The following is a 23,422-nucleotide window of genomic DNA, read 5'->3' as shown; positions in this document are numbered from 1 at the left end:
GACCGTAGATGTGAATGTGAGTTGTCCCCGTGATGGGCTTGTGATAGAGAATGTCTGAATCGATGGTAAATATAGTATCTCTGCCAGGTGCTATCCAAAATCAGATGCTGCAAAATAGTGTTGGTGTAAAGCTGTCACAGAAGATGACAGGTTTCATTCTGGTCTTCTTCCGAAGGGGGCGGTGCTTTGTGTAATTCAGTGAGCTGAATATCTTCTGACGTGCAGTAAGTGGTCAGATTTGCCCTTTGCTGTCAGGTGAGGAGCCCCAGGCTGTGAGGTTGTTCTGTCATGGGAGTCCCATGTCTTATTCATGACTGACACATTTTGACATGTTCCTATAGGAGGCTTGAAGACACCAGATGCTTTCACTAAGCATTTTATCTTTCACTTTAGGGAACAGTCTCTCGTCTGTTGTGTAGCCTGTTCTGGGAACAGGCTTGGCGGCTGTCAGGATGCTTCCAGTCTTTAATACATTTTACAATGATGCTATCTTAAAGAGAAAATTGAGGTTGAGCAAAGCTATTCTTTTTCTTGCGATGTTTTTGTTTTCTTGACTTTCTTGTAAAGTTTTATTCTGGCGTTGGCGGTCAAAAAAGAGATAACACTGGAGTGGGAGGAGCACATTTTTCTCATGAGACACACCAGCAGTGATGACAGCTCCATTGTAGGATGTTGCTCGTGTCACACCTCGCACACAGACCTGGCCCCCTCAGATCCATGCACAGCGCATTGCTAACAGCCAGTTTGAGCTCAGTGCTGCAGCATCTCTGGGTGGAGCTGTGCAGAGGACTGGCAAAACAAATCTTTATCAGAGGGCACAGGCACACAGGAATACATCTCACCTGACTGAGATAGAGCCCCACAGCTGGGCCTGCTGAACCAAGATTGTGTGAAAGTGAGTTGCTTTTTGTTTGTAACTGATGAGTATTATGATTTGTGAATGGGTTCAGAACATTTGGATAGTTGTTTGTTCAATCATAATCAGCTGGACCTTTAACTCTTATATGCTACACCACATTGACTAGCTAGTTGCTTTAAGAGACTGTCTGCCATTTGATGCTGACCAGTGTCCAGTGGGATTTTTTCAATAAAAACATCTGATCATCATCTGCTTGCTTAAGCTCAAAAACTAATAATAAAGGTTGGACAGGTCAACAACTGGCTGAAGCAAAGCCACAATCAGCTGCGGATTCAGGTGATGCTTGAACAGGCACATTAGTGAAGCCTGAGGTCAGCTGAGCTGATGCTTTATGCACATGGTGCAGAGTTGAAGAATTCTGCTTGCGATGACTGCGACACAGGCGACAGCAGAGGTCTGGTCCCATGACCTGGATACCAGTCATACATACTTATTCAAATTAACAACATCTTAAAAGTTTTGTGAATTGACTTAGACTTGAAAATACTTGTTACATTTCACTGTGCCTTAAGAATAAAAAGTTGATCTGTTCATTCCCAACAATCCCCAGATCCACCACAGCATCCTATCAATTTGCATTAGAGAACTGATGTAAACACATACATAAAAGCACTTTTAATCACAGATTAACAACATATACAGAACATTTAACATTATGAAGTGATAGCAAAACATTGATGGAAAGACTATCAGCTCAGTAATAGTAAGTGTACTGTCAGGTTATAATGGTATCACTGAACACCATTCAAGTTAATTATACTTACTTGGCCTTATATCTTACATATACATAAATAGGATTTAACAATGGATGGAAAAACATGCATTGATGCAATAAATCCTCAGTGAATCACAAAAGGATACATTATTATGATTATTGTTATAAAGTATTAAGGAGCACAGAACAAAGTGGATTAGACCTGCACTGTCCAGCTTTTGACCATGTGTGGAGAAAGACAAAAACTTTAAGTCCATGTAAGTAGAAGAAAATGACCTTGAGTCAACGAGGGATGAACCTGAGAGACGGTTGAGCTTGTGGTGATGAAATATTAATACATCTATTAGCATGGATCTGCAAAGCTTGTGGCTTGATACCAATGCTACCGGTCGCTGGCCTCTTTCTTCTACTGTTCAGTATGTTAAATGCTGCTGCGCTCAACACAGCAGCACAGCCGGTGCAGTGAGGAGGTTTATATCCAGAGCTGCAATAGAGTGTCCCATCCCCTCTATAATTAAAAGGGCTTTGTGTACACAAAGTGTTCACCAGTGACCACTGACCCGTAGTGCTTGGATTTTAAAGTAGGAGGCATCTAGGGAGAAAGTGACAATACACTGTACAATATACAGTTTGTATATGATTTAATTCAGCTGTTGTCAACACTGCTCTGACTCTGAAGCTGGAGGTACAAGGTTTTCATAGCTGTTTTTAAAAGGTTTTCAAAGTTTTCATAGCTGTCTGTTGTCATCTGTCTGTTAGCACTTTTCCATAAAATAACCACTGAATTGATTTTCTTGAAACCTGGTGGAAGGCTGGGGTATTGGCCAAGGACGGGATTCGTGTAAGGATTTATTTTTCTCTCTTTCTTTATTATTGCGAGATTGGGGCGTTTCCCAGGGAATAATTCATATCCTTCAATGAAAAAAAAAACCTCTGGCAAATTTCAGGGACTGATATCTATGAGTTTGCTGCAGCTTGATTGAATTTGATGGGGCTTTGGGGCTTTGGAGGAGATATGCGCTCTGCTGATTGTCATTCCGGGTTAGTGCTAACTGAAGCCATGCTTGAACCACACCAGAGACCAAATCCCCGTCCCTCTCAGTACAGCGCTTGGTACGTTCCACCATCCAGCCCACCAGCCACATCCTGGAGTCTCTGACAATAAATGTAGCATCTCTTTGATTCTGAACATAAACCAGTCAGTCATTACATTTGCCACCAGAAAGCAATGCTGTTATATATAATGTATTAATTGAATTTGTAGAAGATCAGAATCAGAATCAGAATTATTTTATTTGCCAAGTATGTTTGCTCATACAGGAAATTGCTTTGGTGTTGTTTGTTGGTGCACTCAAGATAAAACAACATAATGAAAACAACAATATAGAACAAAATATATACAGTAACAGAGTTGAAGACAGGAACAGCTTCTTCTTAGCCACAGTCATTCAATTAATACCGTGATATTAAAGTTTTTACTTTGAAATACAGGCTCTACTGACAGTAATGATGTCATTGATTCAAACAACATGGAGATACTGAGTCTAGCTGTTCAACACCGTAAACTTTTACCACCTGGCAGTGTAGCAGTGACTTTTCCTCTCACACCTTCACCTGAATATGATGGATTTTTTGACTCTTTTCTGTAAAAAGTCAGAAGGTTATCTTTTTTTCCCAGATGTGAGTCAGACAGACCTGGAAGGATCTGGTCTCTGATCTGTTCGGTTATTGGTCTCAATAGTTGGCTCGCATGTTTGGCCTTTTACATTCCTCTCTTGCTACAACTGCTTGCCTTTCACTTCTGATCTTGTAAAAAAACAAATCCGACTTCCTGTGAATAAGGGGATGTACCGTGTATTTTCGAAATGTGTAATTTCAACATCTAAAATTTAATTATCAAGCTCTCTTTGTATATTTTAACACATTTAGTTGTTATCAACATAGCTAGTCACTCCACCAAACCTTTTCAACCCTGGTTCTAACATCGCATTCCTATGCCTTTATTCTGTGTGTGTGTGTGTGTGTGACCTCTCTCCTGTGACTCCGCCCTGACTTCATGTTCAATAATCCTTTTTTTCCCATTTTCTGATAGAATGGACTCTAGGCCTCTGCAGCGTCTGTAAACAAGCCTCAGGTTACTGCCCTGTTGTAACCAGCAATAGAAATGGAAGCTTTATGTCCTGATAACGTCTGTCTCACCCGTGACCTTGTTGAAACAGAAGCAGGAAAGCAGAAATTGAAGCACTCCTCCGTTTAATGTGAACCTGTAGACACAGAGATCGGACTTGAACGTCTCATTTGAGCATCACGACGAGAGCAAGGCTGTTATAGTTTCCCAGCAAAGAGCCTTTCAAGCATAGCTTTCAATTATACTCCTACAGAGTTGGGGTTTCTTATTAAATAGAAATAAAGCTATCAATTAGGCTGATGTCAAACAGGATATGTCTTTTAGCGGTAATAGTACTTAGATCTCTACTAATGCCTCTGTGTTCCCGTCAGCCATCACATATACAGTCCACACAAGAGATACTGGAGGAAGGATATACTTCATCTCTTAATGCAAAATCATGTGCTGTATCATTAAATTGCTAATCCTCAGAATCTGACAATATCTGTATGTTGTTTTGCACCGTGACACAAAATGTGGCCTTGAGATTATGGTAGCTTTTCCTCTGATTGGTGCGGGAATAATAATAAAATGCATTTGGTGGTTATATTTTAGAGGTGTTTGGGTATTCGGATACAAAATAATATTATACAACAAATATTCGATTCATCATAAACATCTCCGGGTCTTGAAAATAAGGGCAGCCCTCGTTTCTTGAGTAAATTTGATGCGTGACAAAACCCAACTTGCAGTGAAGCCCCTCAGAATGTTTATGTCCTGCAGTAGAAAGTAAACAGACAATTTGGGAAATATAAAAAACATAAAACCACTGTAACCATAAAGAGTGCTTCTATAATTGGATTTTCCTGGATCCCTAGTTATTGTAAATGTGGTGCATGGCAGAGATGAGGTCTCCTGGTGCTGTTCGGTTCTGGTAAAAAAGAAGTTAAGTGAAACGACGAGTGAGTGTGTGTCTTGTGTATGATTCACCCATTCTTCACTGGTGCACATTAAACACAGTCCTCTGCGACGTCTCCACTGAGCTTCACTGGCAGGATGTGACATGTGGCAACCAAGCAGCCTCACTTCCTTCCATTTCCTGCCTGGTTAAATACCCCTCGTAGTAATTTTAAGCAGATGGGAACGCCGGCTGTGTGCCGTGTTGCGACTGCGTCTGTGGAACCCTCCTTCTTTAATAAGTGGCCATGACTTGCCAGTACACTCCCCGATCCAGCCTCACCAGACTCCTAATAACAGTCTCCGTGACTTCTGGGGATTTTCCAGTGTTTGAGCCCTCTGTGAGGAACGGCCTATGATTTGTGATTACTCTGCCGCTGTCTGTGCCTACAGCTTCACTCATTACCGCTTCTATAGAATGTTGTGAGAGAGAGAGAGACACACAAAGTCTGTCCTGAACAGTCTTAGCTTGGCGCACACCATCACGTAAAAGTCCAAATGTGTTGATATATAGATTGTACACACTGCAGTTGATGTGCAGACCATGTGTACTCCTTTTGTATAAATTACAGTAATGAGGAAGAGGTGATACGTTCAGCATTTATCAGTGCTTGACAGTCAGGTTCTTTTTTTTATTGGAGGAACAACTCTGAACGTGATGTATGATGTGTTTAGCAGAGCCGTAAGGATTTATTAACACGCTCTTAACATCGAAATGGATAACGACACACAACCACAACCATCTTAACTGTTCATTTTTTGTCTTTAATCTCCTTTAATTTTGTTTTTGTAGAGCGGATGGATTTATCCGTTAGCCAATAAAAATCTGCCGTTATGAGCCTTATGAGACATTATCTGTATCTGCTGTAAAATATCAAGCGCAATTACATGTCTATATCGTCAGGGTTTGATAACAACATCTCAGAATCTATTGCATTGCTTTACAGCATTTATATTGGCCGATATAAAGGTGTTATATTTTATTTACTATGTTTTAAACTCTGACCCACCTGGTTTTTTACATCAACTTCTTTCTTGTTAAAGGAGAATAATAACTCTAATAAAGAAACGTTAAAAAAAATAGTGACCATAATTGAACCGATAATAGATGGAGCAGTTTCTATCCTGTGTGTTTCTTTCCTTTCTCTGTTGGTTACTGGAGCGCTTAATGAAGGACTGTGGGACTGAGGAGACATGTCCAGTCCGACATCGTAGACTTTCCCCTGACAAGCTCCCTCACTAATGGACCCATTTCCATATCTCCAGCCTTCCTCTCCTTTGTGTCACTGTCAAGTTGTGCTGCATGAAGAAAAACATAAAATATCCAATCAACAGCTGTGGGAGGCCTGCAAGAAGCGCAAGAACATGGAGTGATTACTTTGCAGAAAAAGGCTCCCATGCACCGGTCCACTCGAAATTATCATTGGTTTCCTACCTGCGATTTTTTTAATACTCAATAAAGCTGCATTTGTTTAAATGGTTTACTCCAACGGAGGTTGTACCAACATTCACAGCTCTGAACTCACCTGTGTTCTCTCTCTGTTTTAGGGCCTCAGGCAGAGGAGCCATGAGCGATGAGGTGTTGCCACGATGTGTGGTCATGTCTCTTCCACGGAACCTGGGATCTCTCTTCCTACTGACTTCCTGTAGCTGTCATGTTGTCGCCATGAGAGGATCGGTCAGACTCTCGACTTCTGTGCCCTCATACTGGCGCTACCGTTGCGCTGCGTGAGTGCCCCCCCCCCCCCCCTCTCCTCCGGCAGTAACTGCACGGAATGGCCTCTCTGGACCTGCCGTACCGCTGTCCTCGTTGCGGGGAGCACAAGCGCTTCCGAAGCCTGTCGTCCTTACGGGCCCACCTGGAGTACAACCACACGTACGAGACCCTCTACGTCCTCTCCAAGTCCAACAGTGTGTGCGACGCCGCTGCTCTGCTGCCCCTAGTGGCCGAGGGAGCCCTCCTCGCCCCTGCCAACAATAACGACCCCTTTGAGCCACTGCGGCCTTCTGCCCTAAAGGAGCGGCGCTTCCCTTGCCGTGAACTTCCTTGTGTGGACGACCTGAGTTTGACCCCTGCTAACTCCAACAGCGCAGCTCGGTACATTCCCAATGTGGAGTTTCCCCTGGGGGAGATTTTCATGAAGACAGCCATGACATCCACGGACTCGGGTCCCCATGGAAACCCCAACACAGCTGTAGCCGTGGCTGCTAATGTAGCAGCTAGCGCAGTGGAGGCAGCCTATGAGGAAGGGCTGGCCAGGCTGAAGGCACGAGCGTTTGAGCGGCTGGAGCTGGATGAGAGGCTGGAGAAGTTGTCTGAGGAGGTAAGGATGATCTTGAGTTTGAATATTTCTGACTTTGGCGTCCACTAGTGGTCGTGTCAAACATTGCATGCTGATACATGACCGAATCCCCATGCAGTGATCCATAGGGTCACAGAATTTGATAAATAAAGATATACACAAATTTAGAAAAAGGTATATATGTTTTAATAGATAAATTAACTTTTATTTTGATAATACCGTATTTATTTAGTCATTCTTCATACTTAGCTGACCTATATCCACTAAAGCTGTGTTGCAACAATTAGATAGTGAGTGATGCAGTATACAATCGCTTTCAGTCACCTCCACATGAACAATAGAAATCACCTCCTTTGAAAACCAATTTCTCCGGCAGTTGAATACGTTGGAGATTGTGGGAGAGGAGTAAAATCAAAAGAGCGGAGTGAGCCGATTGTGTGTTTATGAGAATTGTGATTGAGTGTTTACTGCAGAACCTAAAATAGGAAAGATGAATTCACAAAGAAAATAACAACTTCAAGATTGAGTAAATCTCCTGGCACACAGTTTGAGAGCTCTGGAGGGGATTTAATAAGGACTAGTGTTTCTCTCCCGACGCCTGAGTTTCACAGTTCAGAATCAGACACAGCACAAAGGAGAAGGTGTGTGTGTTTTGGTCCATACTCCTAGAATTGCGTTGTGGAGGCTGTTTAGCCAAACTCACTGGTGAAGTTATACATTAACAAAAGGGACCGTGAGGTTAAGTGTAAGAATGACTGAGTTAAAATGATCAAATATGATTATTAGTTATGGTTTTGATGAAACCTTTTGTCAGGCAACCACTGAAAATTTGTTTAAAACCTGATTAGCACCTCTAGTTGTGTTTTCTAACACAACACAGTGACATTAAGAAGCTCATGTGCTTCCACGTCTTGTAGGTGGAGCAGAAAATAGCCGCCCGTGTCGGCCGGCTTCAGTCCGAGCTGGAGAGGAAGAGCTCCGAGCTGGAGCGGGCCAAGCTAGAGAGCGAGCGGCTGAGCCAGGAGAAACAAGACCTGGAGGACAAGGCCTCGGAGCTCTCTCGCCAGGTGGACGTGTCGGTGGAAATGCTCGCTAACCTCAAACAGGATCTGGTGAACAAGGAGGCGGAGCTCAACCACAAACAGCAGTGAGTGAATTATACATCGTCTGCTGGATGAAAATGTGTGTCACAAGTCCATGCTTCATTACACAGTTCAGCAGGATTGTTTTATCATTTAAAATGCGAAGTGTTCACAGTGTTTGAGAAAAAACAACACAAGTGTGGATGATGATTATATTTTTAAAGGGAAATGTTTTTCTTAGACAGGCTTTTCCAGATGGATTAAAGATATAAGATGTAAACATTCTTCCTTAAAAAGCCAAAAAAAGGCCGAGACCTACGTTATTGATTTTGTCGACTTGTGAACATTATCCAAAATGTTTCCAATATTGTTCAAACCCAGAGAATCTCCCAATTTTGTTCAAGGTAACAGGAAGTTTTGTCTCTGTTGTAATCTCTGGGGCGAACAACAGATGACGAAGGAAAAAAAACACTGTTGGCGAGTCAGCTGTTTTTATACCACTGTTTTTATTGGTCACTCGCAGTGAAATTTAAATACATGACCTCATCCATGTACATGGTTTGTAGAATTTTATCAACAATGTTAATGAAGACATCAACTCCCATGATCCCACACAATAACATTCTAATAAGAAATGAGGACTCAATGGGTTGTATTGTGCTAATTATAAGAATGTAGAGAGTTGATGTAGTTGAGAATTTCATCCCCAGATTGTTCAATCGAGATGTAAGGTGAAAGCTTTGAACCACTAGTTTTAGTTTGTCGTACTTTCAAGACGTTTTCTACCACAACCACAAGCCCCTGTTTTTTTTTTTTTCTTTCCTGAAACAATCATCAGATGTTGACAAGCGTCACTTTGAGGCTCATACTAAAGTCGTCCTGTATCTTGTGTCATGTCTTAATCCGACGTGGCAGCGAGCCTCGTCTTTCTCCGCTCCTCTCGGTTTTTATCACTTTCCCTCGGTCTCCTTATCAGGCCTGAATGTCGACAGTAGGTCAGAGGCAGAGGGGCTTTTTTCCCAAGGCCTCTAATCTCATCACAGACGTTCCACGGAACACGGCCCTGCACAGCATGTGTGCTATTCACTGATTTAAAAAGGCATCACTGACAGCACACACACAAACACGCACATACATATATTTATAATATAGGATTACCTTCTGGGCCAAATAGAGCTGTAACCAATGCTAGTTTTCAGTATTGACTGATCTTTTGGGTAATTTTAGAAACAACTGCAGGTCTATAATGTGTTGATGTGTCAGGTAACAACATCGTCATTTCCCCAAGCACAAGGTGACAGCTTCAGTTTGTGATCAATAAATAAAACAGAAATATGTTTAATGTAATCGACTGAAAACATTGAAAAGAAGCAAATCCTCACATTTGTTCAAAGTAAATTGTGAAAATGTCTGGACTTCAGTGCTTGTCTATTTGTTTCACATTCCCTGAATCCATAATATGAATTAATAACGGCCACATATCAAGTAGATATGTAGATACACAGTAGCCAGTTGGGTCTTTGCAGGTTAATTGATAGAAGTGAGATATTTGTCTCCTGTTCCTAAGTGTCACTCAGTAGTTTTATGAAACAGACAAAGTTTTGTCGGTTTGAATGAGCAGAGGACAAATGTACTTTTCTTCTATTCAGTCCCTCCTGTTTCTGGTGAAGGTTACAAGAAGAAGGACGCTGTAACATGACCACATCTACCTGGCAGCATCAATCTGAGAAGGTCTTAATCTTAAGAACCTCCTCGTCGGGGCTGTGTGAATGCCTCCAAGCTATGCCAGCAGCTCCCAGCCTCACCCTCCGTCTCTCTCTCTCTCACACACACACACACATAGACTCACTCGCACACACTCTTTTTCCCTGTCTCTCTGTGGAGAAGCTGGCAGTCAAACAGTCGGCTCATTCAGAGCAGAGATGGAAAAAGAGAATCACACTTGGTGAGTGTTCAGCAGCGTTGATGACTAGGCTGTACTTAACAAGACTCAGAGCCGCTCATTGGCTTTAACATTTATTCCCAGCCACTGCATATACTCACACTTTTCTATCTCAGATATTTTGATATTTTTGGTATTTTAAGAATGCATGCATCAGGTTATAAAGCAGCGGTGTCAGATGTTAAAAGTGTGAGTCACAGAGGATGCTCGTACAAAATGGCTCTTGCTGCTGGTGGTGGCAGTAGAACGCATGAGAATGAGACCCAGACCTGAGCATTCATTCTACAATTTATTCAGGAACACTGTGAATAATCAGGGGACGTGGAAAACGCCTCAGGTACAGTTGTTCAATTCAGTCCTGTCTTTATTATTATCCCAGCGTGCAGCACATTCACAAACAAGAATATGCAGAGAAAAGCTATCCTACCTAATACTGTATAACGCTGGCTGACAATAATGATGAATATCAGACTGTAGCTGCAGCCGTCAGGCCTCTGGAGCACGGATGTAGAAGTGCTTCAACAGCAGCTGGAATCAGCAGAAACTGGAGCCTGAGGAGACATGAAAAATATACACCTGATGACACACAACAAGGTTTATTAGTTTTTTTTTTACAAAATTACTACAATTGCTATGAAATAGGTTGATTTCTCCTTATTGCTCCAGTGGATCCATTTAAAGAGTGGTTTGCAGTAACTGTGATCTTGTCTGTAGCTTTTAATAAGGCAGTTCAGTCAGAGGTCCTTTTGACGTGGAGCCAAGAAGATGGTGTGATATCGAAACCGAGCGCCGCTGCAGGACGACGTAACACTGCCGCTCTTTTTAATACTTAATTGTTTCTCTTCTCTGGGGAAGCGTTTGCGTGAGATGTTCAGGGTGTTTGATAAAGCGTCATTTAGAGGGTAATGGTAAAGCATAATGGTTTGCAATCCAGTTCTCCAGCCTGGGAAGAAATTAGAGCTGAAAATGATTAGATGGTTATTTGAGAATAAATTAACATTTCACTTTGTTTAGAGATAAAACAAAACAACTGCCCTACAAGAGAAGCTTTTCTTTGTGAAGCTGGTTTTGCATTTTTGTAGCATTTCTATAAAAGGTGTGGTCATTAGGCAGTGTCATGTCAGATTGTGCTATACTGTTATTTGCATTATGACTCTTTGTACTATCTTCTCTGTGATACCTCAGCTCAGGGTTTCTACTCCAGCTCAACAGGGAGAGACTCAGCTTTGCAGTTTGCAGGTGCAGATTGTGCCGGGCTCCATGATATTGTATTCATCCTCTGCATAGTGATGAGAGGAGACTGGTACAGGGATAACAACTCCTGTGAGGTTTTCACATCATATCCACACACAATCCTGCAGTACAGGCCTCAGCCCTGAAGCTTGATTTATTCCTACAAGCACCCATGATATAGTAAGAGCGGCCTTGTGTTGCATATGGAGCCGGGAGGAGTCCTGCTTTTTCACTGTCACTCTTTCAGAAAACACGTTCACTCCTCAGCGAGCAGCAATCGTGAATGCAAAGTGAGGCTGTCAGGGCGGAGAGAGAGAACTCGCCTCATTATCTGCAGCCTCTGAGAGAGAGAGAGAGAGAGAGAGGGAGAGAGAGAGGGAAGCACGCGGGGGGAAGCACCGCGAGACTTCTAAGAAATCTCTGTAAGAACGTGATCTGCAGTGTATCACAGAAAGATTGGAAACGGTTAGGACCTGCTGTAAAGACGGATATTAGATCCGAGGCTGTTTGTTAACTTGAACGAAGGGGGGGGGGGGGTAGCCAGTAAATAGTTTGGATCATGGTAAATATTGAAGTGCTCATGCCAGCACAGAAAATGCATGCATGATATGTTAAGGCTGTTATGTTTGGATGAAGCCAGAGACACCACATTGTTCAGCCCCGACATGAAGTGGCTTATAAAGGCTGTGTTTGTTGTTATCTGAATCAGGATCGTCGTGTTTCTATGATCCAGTGGATGTTAGAGCAGAAGTTAATGGGCTGTTCATCTCTGTCATGTCATTAGATGAAAGAAACTGACATGTTCGTCCTTGAGGCCGGATGAAACCATCTGAGCAGGGAGGAAAAGGTAGAGAGGAAGGATGATGCAATCGCTCGTTCTCTGGAGACGTCTCCGCGCCGGGGAGACAGCTAGTGGCCTGAGACATTATGTCACCGGGTTTGTCCGTCTGACCCCCCCCCCCCCCCCCCCCCTCTGTAAACACTAAACATGAGAACATAACAATTTTAACAAACTGTTCATGTGCTCATGTGAAGCTTTGCTGCTTTTCTCTGCCTCTGTCCTTGGGCTTTGGAAAACTTTGTCATTTTTCAAGAGGATCTGACATTTTATTGACTAAATAGACTAAAAATGAATCTTTAACTCCTGAGGACAATTTTTTCTTAAATTCAAACAATTGATATTCGGGTGAATTTTTCAACATTTTCTGTTTTCTCAGGGAATAATTCATGGATCTTGATGCAGAAGAATCTAACACATCCAGGGAAGTGTTATCTATGAGTGTGTGAAATCAGGTGCAGCTTGACTTTAATTTAAGAGGTCTAGGAGGTTTTTGCTCTTCGGGTACCATACTATAGTGAATGTAGTTTTTTATCAGGCATGTTAAAACGCTCTTCATCGTCATCTTTCTGCCGTATCCCTGGTTGACTCAGCCGTTTTGCGAGCGTTTGAGCTGTAATAAAATATTTACACTCCTCTGATTGATTTGAGCCAAGTCCCGGATTAGAGGCTTCTTGGGAAAACCAGTCGTGCATTTTTATTCCTCAGGGTTTTGCAAACAGCCCATTTCAGCCTGTGTCTCTTTCATCATCCCTTTTGTCCCCCTTTCATCCTGCTCTCTCTCACATCTCACCTCGCCATTCTCTCCAAACAGATCCTCAGGCTGCCGTCCTTTGTGTTGTGTTACGTGTGTGTGTGTTTGTGTAATGCACAAAAAAATATTACACAATGACACGGTTTTCTGTCTCATCAGAAAAAAAAGACACCATTGGATCCAGGTGTCAAGACAGGGAGACCCACACGCTTTGTTAAGCTCGTGCTCGTATCACATCCTCCTCTTCCTCACGCTGCTCTAAATATTAATGAGGAATATTTTTTGAATTAATGGCCAGAGACGATGACATCGGTGAAAGGAAGCTGACCAGTGATTGTAATTAACATTTAAAGAGAATCTTTCAGACGAGCTGTATTAATCACGCCTGCTCCAGCGCTGTGTCTTTTTGTTGTGGCTGTTAAGTAGAAGGGAAATGAAACATGGCTCCGCGAGTCATTATTTCTCTGTGCACAGGCAGCAGGAGGTTTTTATTGAGGTTTTTTCCAAGCCCAGTTTTATTCGGTTGATAAAAACAGTTTAGATCATTCTCAGCTTGAACTAGAGAGAATATAAACAAGTACTATAATAACAAAATAAAAGCCCTTTACTTACATCAAGAATTTTCTTTTTATACAAAGCTCCACTTCACCTGTATAACCTCACTACATGTAGGCTTTATTTGACAATTTATTCTGACAGTTTACAATATTCAGTCTCCATCAATCAATTCTTTTCATCAACTCATTACACAATTAAAACCTTTTGATAAGAACCATTAACGGCAGAAAAATAAACGTGTCCGTGATTTTTGTGGAGGCACATAACATCATTCTGTATATAGATATATGTTTTATCTATATCTATTGCAGTGTATTTATGCTTAAACAATGTTATTTGTGGTTATCATGTGTATGAGTCAGATGCACAGATCTGAGTGACATCTTAGTCTGGAAATAACCTGTTGTTTATTCACACGTTTGAACTTGATGCATCATGAGCGTAATTGGTCACATGTTCCACTAGAGGGCACACTGCAAAACTCAGACCATAAAGAACTTGATTTGCTTTATGTAATTAAGAAACATGGCAACAGTTGAGGTCACGTGCTCCCCCTATGGTTCATGTGCGTATTGCATCTCAGCATTCAATTCTGAGGTGCACAACTGAAAAGGAGGCAGGATCCACCAGGCAGCCATGTAGTTGAAGAATGTGACCTGAAGGGGATGATATAGATCCCGGGGGGGGGGGGTCCTCCGCCTGTTCATTTCCCCTGAATCACACCTCAGACTTGAACAACCTGTTCATCAGCCAGAAGAAGATGGCTGTTTGCCTCTCCAGCAGCATCTGGGTGAACACACTCACATGTTAGTCACCTTGAGGCTTTAATTCTAATTCTAAAGTGAAAACGTGTGTATGTGTGTCTATATGTGTGTGTGTGTGTGTGTGTGTGTGTGTGTGTGTGTGTGTGTGTGTGTGTGTGTGTGTGTGTGTGTGTGTGTGTGTGTGTGTGTGTGTGTGTGTGTGTGTGTGTGTGTGTGTGTGTGTGTGTGTGTGTGTGTGTGTGTGTGTGTGTGTGTGTGTGAGAAATTAGGACTGACAACAGGAAGCATCCACATCCCATTCCTCTCCTCTGTCAAACCTCCAGTTCTCTCTGATTTCACACGACTGCAGATTTCTCTTTGCCGTCTGTTGCTTTAGTCTCTGCAGTGTTTTTTCTCTCACGCTCTTTCTCGCTGTTTGCTATTTCTCATTTTTTTTTTAATCAGCTCCACTTCTCCTTTTCTCCTCCCCTGTATTTCCTGTCTCACCACTTTTGCGACTTCTCTCGGGAGATTTGCTGTTTCTTCTCTTCCCTGCTGCCCACCTTCCACCGTGTCTCTCATCGTATTTCATCTCCCGGATTCTCTTCCTTCTCCGTGAGGAATTTCACATATACAGGCTGAGGTTACTTCAGTTCAGTGGTTACACAGCCAGGCCCTCTGGTTCATCTGTGTGTTTCTTCCTGTCACGGAGGAAATGGAGGTAAAGGGTTTCCTGCGTTGCTTCCAACCTGTGGGTGTCTCTGTCTCGAGTAACAACAGAAACCTGCTACAGTTTGATTTATAGTTGATGAAGACAAATTGTGCATATGAGGACATTTAAATGGCAAAACGGAAATGGTCTAATTCAGAGCACATCCAAGCCAAGCTCAACAACTGCTCCTTCAAGGGCTCACAAGGAAGCTGTTTGAAGGCTGAACTACACTCTATTCACACTGTTCTCTGTTTATTAACTTAAATACTGAGCAACCATTGCTTCAGGCTGCCTCACTATACATCACATTAGGTACAGCTCAAAATATTAAACCAAAATAAATGTGACTTTTATATTGGAGAGAAAAAAGTTCCTCTTTTACTTTTTTCATCAATTCCCACCATACGTTTGTTTTCAACAAGTCTCTTCTGGCTCACGGATAATTCACTGACTCCATTTCTCTCTGACGCAGTGCTTCTGTTGTGGCACTGTACTTCAAAGATAGATCTTTTTATTTCCACAATGAGAATTGTCGTCTCAATGCAGTGGAGACTGTCTTCTTTAATGGGCCTGTTTCAATCCTTTGACATGACTCAATAAGCCCAGCGTAGATAAAAATCATGTTATACTACATGATGAGCAATTACCGAGAAAGAAGCTCTGAACAAGTTTGATCCAAGAAGAGAAGAGAAGACTTAATGGAGACTCAATTGTCATATCATTGACTGACACAGATTATTTACTCATAGATATGATGGCACGTTGGCCTCCCTTTCTCCCGACACTCGCCTGGGTTCTTTTCGGAGTTGTATTTTTGTAATATTTGCCTGAAGAGGAGGAAAGTTAACTGTGCCACACTCCAAACTATTTTTACCACAGAATGTCCCCGTTTCAAGAGCGTTTACCTTGAGCGCTGGAACCGTTTTGAGATGACTCTGGATTGTGTAACAGCCATAAGTTGTGAGTATTTTATAGTGGGTTGTTGCATTAAAACATCCCTCAATCAGCCTTCTTCACACAGCATGTTGAAAACAAATGCTTGTGTGCGAGAAGCTGTGGATAAGCACCTTATTTAATGACGTGTTATAAATGTTGGAAATAGAAAATGAAGAAATGAACACAGCTTTTTCTCTCCGTGACTCTCTGAACCCTGTAACGGCTCCTTGTGCTTGGTCAAGGTCAGACGACTGGCCCGCCTTGTTAATCTCTGCTGACTGCATTGTTCGGCCAGCGGAGGCTCAGCCTGTTTGTCAGGACACAAACATAGACACACAAAAGAAAAAGAGAAAGGACTCGAGGACGTTTGAGCTTCTGGGAATTGTCGGAGTCCCACGTGGAGGCAGTTTCACCTCAGGCATGAACAATATAAAGGAGAGAAGAGTGGATGTGAGACTTTGTGTTGGGTGGAGACAAGATGTGAATGTGAAAAGGCGTCTAGATGTGAAAGGTAATGTTTATAGCTGGAATACAAAGATAAATCATCAACATTTAGGATATTTGTTTAGTTATTAGATGCTGACTGATCAGCTGGGAGCAAAAACACGTAATCTCCCCAGCTGAGTTTATCAGCCTCCTGCAGATGTATCCGTCATGTTCTGCCTCCTGCTGCTCTACCCAGGCGCTGCCCTTCACCTGATTGGTTCCAGACACGCTCATGTTGTAGTGAACGTGTCTGACCTGAGCTGTCTCCTGTGGTTTTCTTCATATGTTAAAGACAAACTCTAAAATATCAGCCTATGTGTCTGATGTGCTGCTCGGGTGAAGTTTATCTGCATCCCATTGAGCAGCTGTGTGTTTTTCCCTGCACCAGATGTCACTGAGGTTAAACTACAACATTATCTGTGGGAGCGGTTTGACTGATTTGAGCTTTCACCGGGTTGAGGCCAGTTTCCATTATTACAGAGGCTTCTCATTGGTTTCTCATTTGTTGAGTTGATGTGATCCGACCGATTCGATCTGAACATTCAGGAACGTTTGCGACCAGAACATTGATCTGAACAATCATGCACACGCAGTTTATTCAGACGACACAAACAGAATGACTGCAGGGAAAGATGGCTGCAGACGAACCCTAACGTCTCCTGACATCCTGGTTTGTTTGCCTCTGTATCTGAGGAGCACACACTGTCCCTTAGAAGGATGAACTTAGCCCTCCTTTGCCTGCGGTATGAACATATCCAGCTGCTCTCTCACCATCCATTTCTTTGCTCTCTCGCCCCCTCTCTTTCTCTGTTCTCTCTCTTTCTCTGTGGGTTTTGGATTGTGTATTTATCTCAGTCACCAGCCCCTCAGTGTGTGTAAAGTGCAGGACGGCAGCTGGTGTGTATGTGAGAGAGGTTTTGTCCAAGTCCTGAAGTCACGTAAGGACCATTTGCTCTGTATGTGCAGGAGTGTTTCAAGGGACTTTGGGGGCCTCGGGCAAAAGGGAGCTAATAATAAATAAGTTTGAGTGTACAGCCACCACCACCCCCCCCTCAAGCCAAACCTCTTAATCCACACCAAAGCTTGTGGCATGGAGGCTTGTTTGGGGGTTTCTGACCATGCTGACGTTGCAGTTGTCTGTACATAGATGATCATAGAGTTTAAAGTCCTTCTCACAAAATTCTTGGTGCTGTGGATGAACATAATCAAGGCGTGAGGTAATTGTCTCCCCCCCCCCCCCCCCCCCCCCCCGTAGCAGTGCCCCTCTTCATGTGAGCTGTACATTTTTGGTTGAAGAATGTGGCAATAATATAACCATTCCCCCCACCCCCCCTCTGCCTGCAGGGAGGTGGCCCAGATTGACCAGTTCCTCCAGGAGACGGCGGCGCGGGAAGCCAACGCCAAGGTGCGTCTGCAGCAGTTCATCGAGGAGCTGCTGGACCGCGCCGACCGCGCCGAGAAGCAGCTGCAGATCATCAGCAGCTGCGGCACAACGCCGAACGGGAGCCTGGGACGCTGCAGCCTCCAGGCGAACAAGGGCAATGGACGCCAGGTAATTTTATTAAGAAATAAGTCCTGAGGTCTCATCGTTACATGTGTTCTGGCTGTTTTACCATTTTGCAGCCTCCATCAAGAAGTGACAAACAAACTCTTGCTGCTAGTAGATGAGGTAGAACAGAGATATTTTTAATTGAGCGTCAGGTTTTGCAATCTTATTATTTTCTGTTTTATTTTGACATCTCTTACGTGTCTGGTACTTCCTGGTTTCATCTGTTTTGCCTGCTCTTGTTATCGTCTGTCCTGCTGGGTTTCACCAGTGTCCATTCATCCCCGTCTCCCTCGTGTGTTCGGTCTCTGTGCTGCAACTTCGTCTCCTCAGTTCTACCTCGTGTCTCTGTTCTGTTCCCCGGTGGTTTTCATGCTTCTCATGTTTTTGAGTATAAGTTTTTAGTTTGGATGCCTGTCTGCCAACTGCAGCGTCTGTAAGAGTAAGTTTTTTTATTTTTTCATTTCCACATTATATGTTCTTTACTACCCCTTTTCTGTGTTTGTCCTATTTCTACCTTAAATCTCAATAAAAGTAAAAACATCATATTCATCATGGGCAGTGATCATCATCGGAGATTTTGTCCAGCAGCAATGATCAAGCACATGCAAATGTTGAAGCATTTTTAGGATTACAAAAATGTGATGATTGCTTTTACACCCAGTTTTAAAAATAGAGGTTTAAATGAGGAGATTTTCACTTTAAACTTCACCTCAAGCCCTAATCACTTTGAGCTGTTTGTTAAATTTAGGCCCAGCGCTCTTTGCAGGCAAATCGAGTCCTTTCACACTGATTTCTGAAATCCATTTCCTTATATATTTGGCTCTGTGCAGTATTGCAGCTCCAGACCGAGCGTGCACTAAGGTGAGCCTGCAGGGAGGTCTACATGTATTAGACCATAACGTTAATACTGTATCTGCAGCGTGTTGCTGTTTAATCAAGTGCTGCTCGTCCACTGGTCATATGTGTGGAGGACTTTTGTTTGCAAGGTGAACCGGAGACCAAGCATTCAGGATCAAAACAGTAGAAATACGAAGGCTGTGGCCGATCCTGACCAGAGGGTGCACTCGTATAAAAGCTTCCTTCCTTCTTCAGAAATCACACATCTGATCTCTCTGCTCTGCCTCGATGATTTAGAAAAATAAAAAGAAAGGCACAGACCACGTCTGTTCTTATAAATGTCACTTATTGAAATATTTATTCGACACCTTGAAGAGGTGACCTGGTCCACACTGTGCAAATGTGTGCTGCCATGGAAACCAGCACTTGCTCTCGCTCAAGGTTTCAGCTTGATTTTAAATGAGATGTAATGTGGTGCAGATCTGCTCGAGAGAAACTCTGCTTCATTTTCATCAGTCTAAAGGAAACATTTGTCCAGTTGCACACCAAATTATAATGGGTTCTTTCTTGGCCCATGTCCTGTCCTCCAAGATTTAAGGAAATCTGTTTCGTAAATGTTTTCATAATTTTAAGAGTTTGCTCTATTGTCCCTAACCAGTTTTTCCAAATAAACAAATACCTGACCAATCTTATGTTGTGCAAATAGCTATGGATGATTCATTTGTTTAACTGTACAACCCACCAATGATCAACAGCAAATAATAGGAATAATTTGATCTGGGACTGAAATGTTGCCATGATCTCTCTAGATTTAAAATCAGTTGGTTAATTGTCATGTCTCTTCATGTTCTGTTCTTTGATTGCGAGTAATAAACATTTCAATGTTTGGAGTCAGACAGTGGTCGACGCATCTATCCACACACCTTCACCACCTGGCTCTCCATCTCACTGGTATCAGCAGGGTCACCCTTTACCACCCGAGAGACTGGTTTTACAGTCATAGAGGTAATTTAGGACCGACAGCCACTGAGAGCAAGGAAGAGAAATAGATTGAAATATTTAGTTATGGACCAAATTTGATTTGTTTCTTTTATTTCATCCATTGTGTGAGATTTGTCCGTCCTTTGCTTTTTACTGCAGCCTGGTCAGAAAAAAAACATTGTTTATGTGTTTGCCTCTTTCCTCCATGGTCCTGTTCCACTGGCACTAAGCCAGAAACAAGCTGAGCAAGTAGAACGGAGAGAGAGAAGAGAAGAGAAGAGGGAGAGTTTGAGCACATTTTCCCTCTGTGACATGTTGCCAGTCTGGTGCACATACTCCCACCTGGCACCACTTCACACATACACATGGATGTACGCACACACGTACAAACACTACACTCAGCATGTGAGAGGAACAAGGAGCGTTTTGCTCTCGGGCAAACAGAACGAGTGAGAGTCAGATTACACACTAGATACACTTAGGAATATGGACCTGCTTTCAGAGCTGCAGCTTCGTTATGTGTTGCTGGAGTCAAGTGTTTAAGATTAAGATTAAGATCCATTTATTAGTCCCAAACACATGCACAGACATGCAAAGGCACACTCATGCAGGTAGGGAAATTGAATCTCTGACCCATCTGGTGCAGGACACAGAGCAGTGAGCGACCATGTACGGCGCTCGGGGAGGTGCCTTGCTCAGGGGCACTAGACATGGTAGGGAGACTCTTGGATTTTTGGACAGATCAATCCAGGTTCGTCTTTTGTTGTCTCTCCGTGGAGTCGAACCAGAGACCTTCTCTGTCCATAGTCCAAGTTTCTGCCACTAGACCACTGCCTCTTATATAGTTCCTGATTTCGCTGAGATACGTTCTTGGCTAATCAAGTCAATCTCAACTGTCAATCATGAGGTTTCAGCCTATTCTGCAAGCAGCCACCAGGGGTGATCAAGAGGATTTGGCTTCACTTCACTGGGAGGTGTTTTAGCATCCATCTGTAAATACAGTGTATAGCTGGAACATGCATTTCATCTCCTGAGCACATTCATGCGCTCTGGTCATATTTCATTAGACTAAAACAATCTTAACAAGCTTTGTCTTGTTTAACCACCATCTTCGTCTGATCATCGTTTACATCAATGTGACGCTTTAACCAGCTGCCATGTTTGTGCTCAAATCTGTAAACTGAAGTGAGATGAAACCACCAGACCTCTTATCAGAGAACAAACTCTGTGTCTCTCTTTCAATATTGATTAAAACATTTGAGATGTCGGATCCTGTTTGACATATTTGTAGAAAACCTCCCCATGATAATTTCATGACAACACATTCCACTGTTAAATTAGCTATTTGATTTTATTATTCCCTTTCAATTATAATTATATGAATCAGTCTGTTTGATAGACACAGACAACTGGTTGATAATGGTATTACAAGCATTTGTTGCTTAAGTTTCGAGTTTATTATCTTTCATTATATTATTGAATATTTTAAAATACAAATTTCTCTCATTAAAAATGCTAAAACTCTCATGTACTGTAGATTTCCATCGGGAAAAACCGAAACATGGGAACATACTTGCATTTGGCACAACAGCCACATCTCTGCGTATATGATACCAGAGCCATGGACACATGTGAGGAAGTTGAAAGTACTGAGTCATTGTTATGATACCTCCTTTGTGTCTCTGCAGAGAAACTCCAGCCTCTCTGGAAGCACAAGGGGCATGTACCAGGTGTCCGACCGGCGTTCGTCCCCCAGCACAGGGTAAGTCAGCACCTTGCTCTCGTATATCCACATTCATGAACGATCCCAAAACCTTGATGACCTTGAAACCCTCGAGTCTGAATTGAAAACCATCCCAAGTCTCACTGAGCCATGTGGAGCTTAATGAGACGAGTGGAAACCCTCATTTACTGGTCCTCTCACTAACAGGAAGGACAGAGAAGATGACCCTAGTCCCCAGCTGCCTTATTACACATAGTGTTCTTTAGATCCATCCACCTATTATTTGTACAGCTTATCCTCTGAGGCTCTCACAGGGACTGGAGCCGATCCCAGCTGACACTGGGCGAGAGGCAGGACAGACTGACAGGTCACCAGTGTATCACAAGGCCAAACAAACACAGGCAAACCACCATTCACACTCACAATCACACTTGAATACATGTTAGAGTCTCGAAGTGTCCTTGAGCGAGATATTGAACCCGAATTGCCCCCCATAGAAAAAAGTGCTGCCCGTAGATTCACTGTATGAATGTGTGCGAAGAATGTGAAGCGTTATATAATCACAGATGATTTAGCTTTTACCACTATTTAGATAGTAATACACATTTTGGTATCTTCTTTAATGCTCAGCTGATAAGGGAGCGGTGAAATGTGTTTATTTGAAAAGAAAACTGTTTCCTGGTCCGGCTGGAGATTTTGTGGCTTTTTCCTGTCACATGAATTCGTTGCACTTCATCTTTTCTTTCCTGTCGCGAGCTGCTGCAGTGAAACTGTCACAGAGCTTGTAACCACTTTCCAAAGCACTGGCTGCTGCTGCTGCTCTTCAGGGGAACACTGGTCAGTCCAGTGGGGGTAAATGTTGACCAACACGCCAGCAGCAGTAAAACAGTGACACCAGTGGATTTGCCAGAGTTACAACGTGTGTGACCGATAGGCACTTCATAATTTTGCCTTTCAATAAATGTTTCAGACTTTCAAAATCAAGACATAGTTTTGTAGATATCTCCACAAGCACTTTCTCAGCAGATAGTATGTTTCAGTTCATTGGGTTCCTGCAGCATCAACAGCACTTAGGTTCCAGATAAATAGATTAGTTGATCAACGGAAAAATTATTCATGGTCCTTTTTCATAATCAACAAATTGTTTGTTGATTATTAAGCAAATTGCTGAACCATCAAATGTGATGATGTGCTCCTTTGCCACGTTTGAAATGATTACATATGAACATTTTAATACATTTTTATCATATTTTTTTGACTGAATACTTAATAGATATCGAGACTCTTGTTTGTTGTCGCTCTAATTTATTCACGCAGTAACAGACGTAATTAAGAATCATGTGACCCCTCCTCTTACATCCGTTTTCACCCTCTGACGTTCAACATTAATATTCAGATGCACCAGAGTGTCGGACACTAATATGTGATGTAATAGATCATGTTTTTAGTCCCAGACTCTCACTGAGTAACAGCACTGAGATGCAGATTGGACATGAGGTGTGACTTTTAATAGCCCGGTCTCTGCTGGAGGTTTCAGACACATGGCGCTGCCATTACACCCTGACTAACACGACTGTCATCCCCAGTTTCTACGTGAACGTGTTCCCTAATGTGATGTCACACAAAACCTGTCGGGCCTTCCCCTCTGAGTCATGGACACACACACACACACACACACACAACCCCACAAACAGTGGCCCAACAACATCCCTCCGAACCTCCTGTCTCATGTTATAAAAAGATCTTCATCAGTGCAGATATTCCTGTGACTCGCTGTAGTAAAGGTTATCATCTCACATGTGCAACAGCTTGAGTCCTTCATTGATTCTGATCCCATTAACAATGGAAGCCACATTCACCAATGTACTTGTGGCAAATTTGCAAAATATTTTTACTTTTTGAAATCTCTATATTGATCTCCTGTTGTATTGTTTTTTATATTTGTATTATTATTATTATTATTTGTTACATAAAGACACAATACGTATTTTTTTTTTGATTTTTACACTCAGAATCAATACAAGTGTCTGTGTGTTTCTTCTCCTGA

General features: G+C 42.6%; 1 protein-coding gene across 1 annotated transcript in view; it reads left to right on the top strand.

Annotated features, from left to right (window-relative positions):
* fbxo41 (F-box protein 41) overlaps positions 1–23,422 on the top strand; it is a 42,325-nt gene that overhangs the window by 5,463 nt on the left and 13,440 nt on the right. Inside the window, exons 2-5 of the mRNA XM_062388818.1 lie at positions 6,247–7,022; positions 7,919–8,148; positions 17,630–17,837; positions 21,341–21,414. Coding sequence (XP_062244802.1) covers positions 6,474–7,022; positions 7,919–8,148; positions 17,630–17,837; positions 21,341–21,414 — 1,061 coding nt within the window. The 5' untranslated portion in view covers positions 6,247–6,473. The remainder of the gene's footprint in view (positions 1–6,246; positions 7,023–7,918; positions 8,149–17,629; positions 17,838–21,340; positions 21,415–23,422) is intronic.

This window comes from Platichthys flesus, chromosome 5, assembly GCF_949316205.1.
Source record: "Platichthys flesus chromosome 5, fPlaFle2.1, whole genome shotgun sequence".
NCBI lineage: Eukaryota > Metazoa > Chordata > Actinopteri > Pleuronectiformes > Pleuronectidae > Platichthys > Platichthys flesus.
Note: the sequence above shows the minus strand (reverse complement) of the source record. Positions and strands in the feature narration are given on the sequence as shown.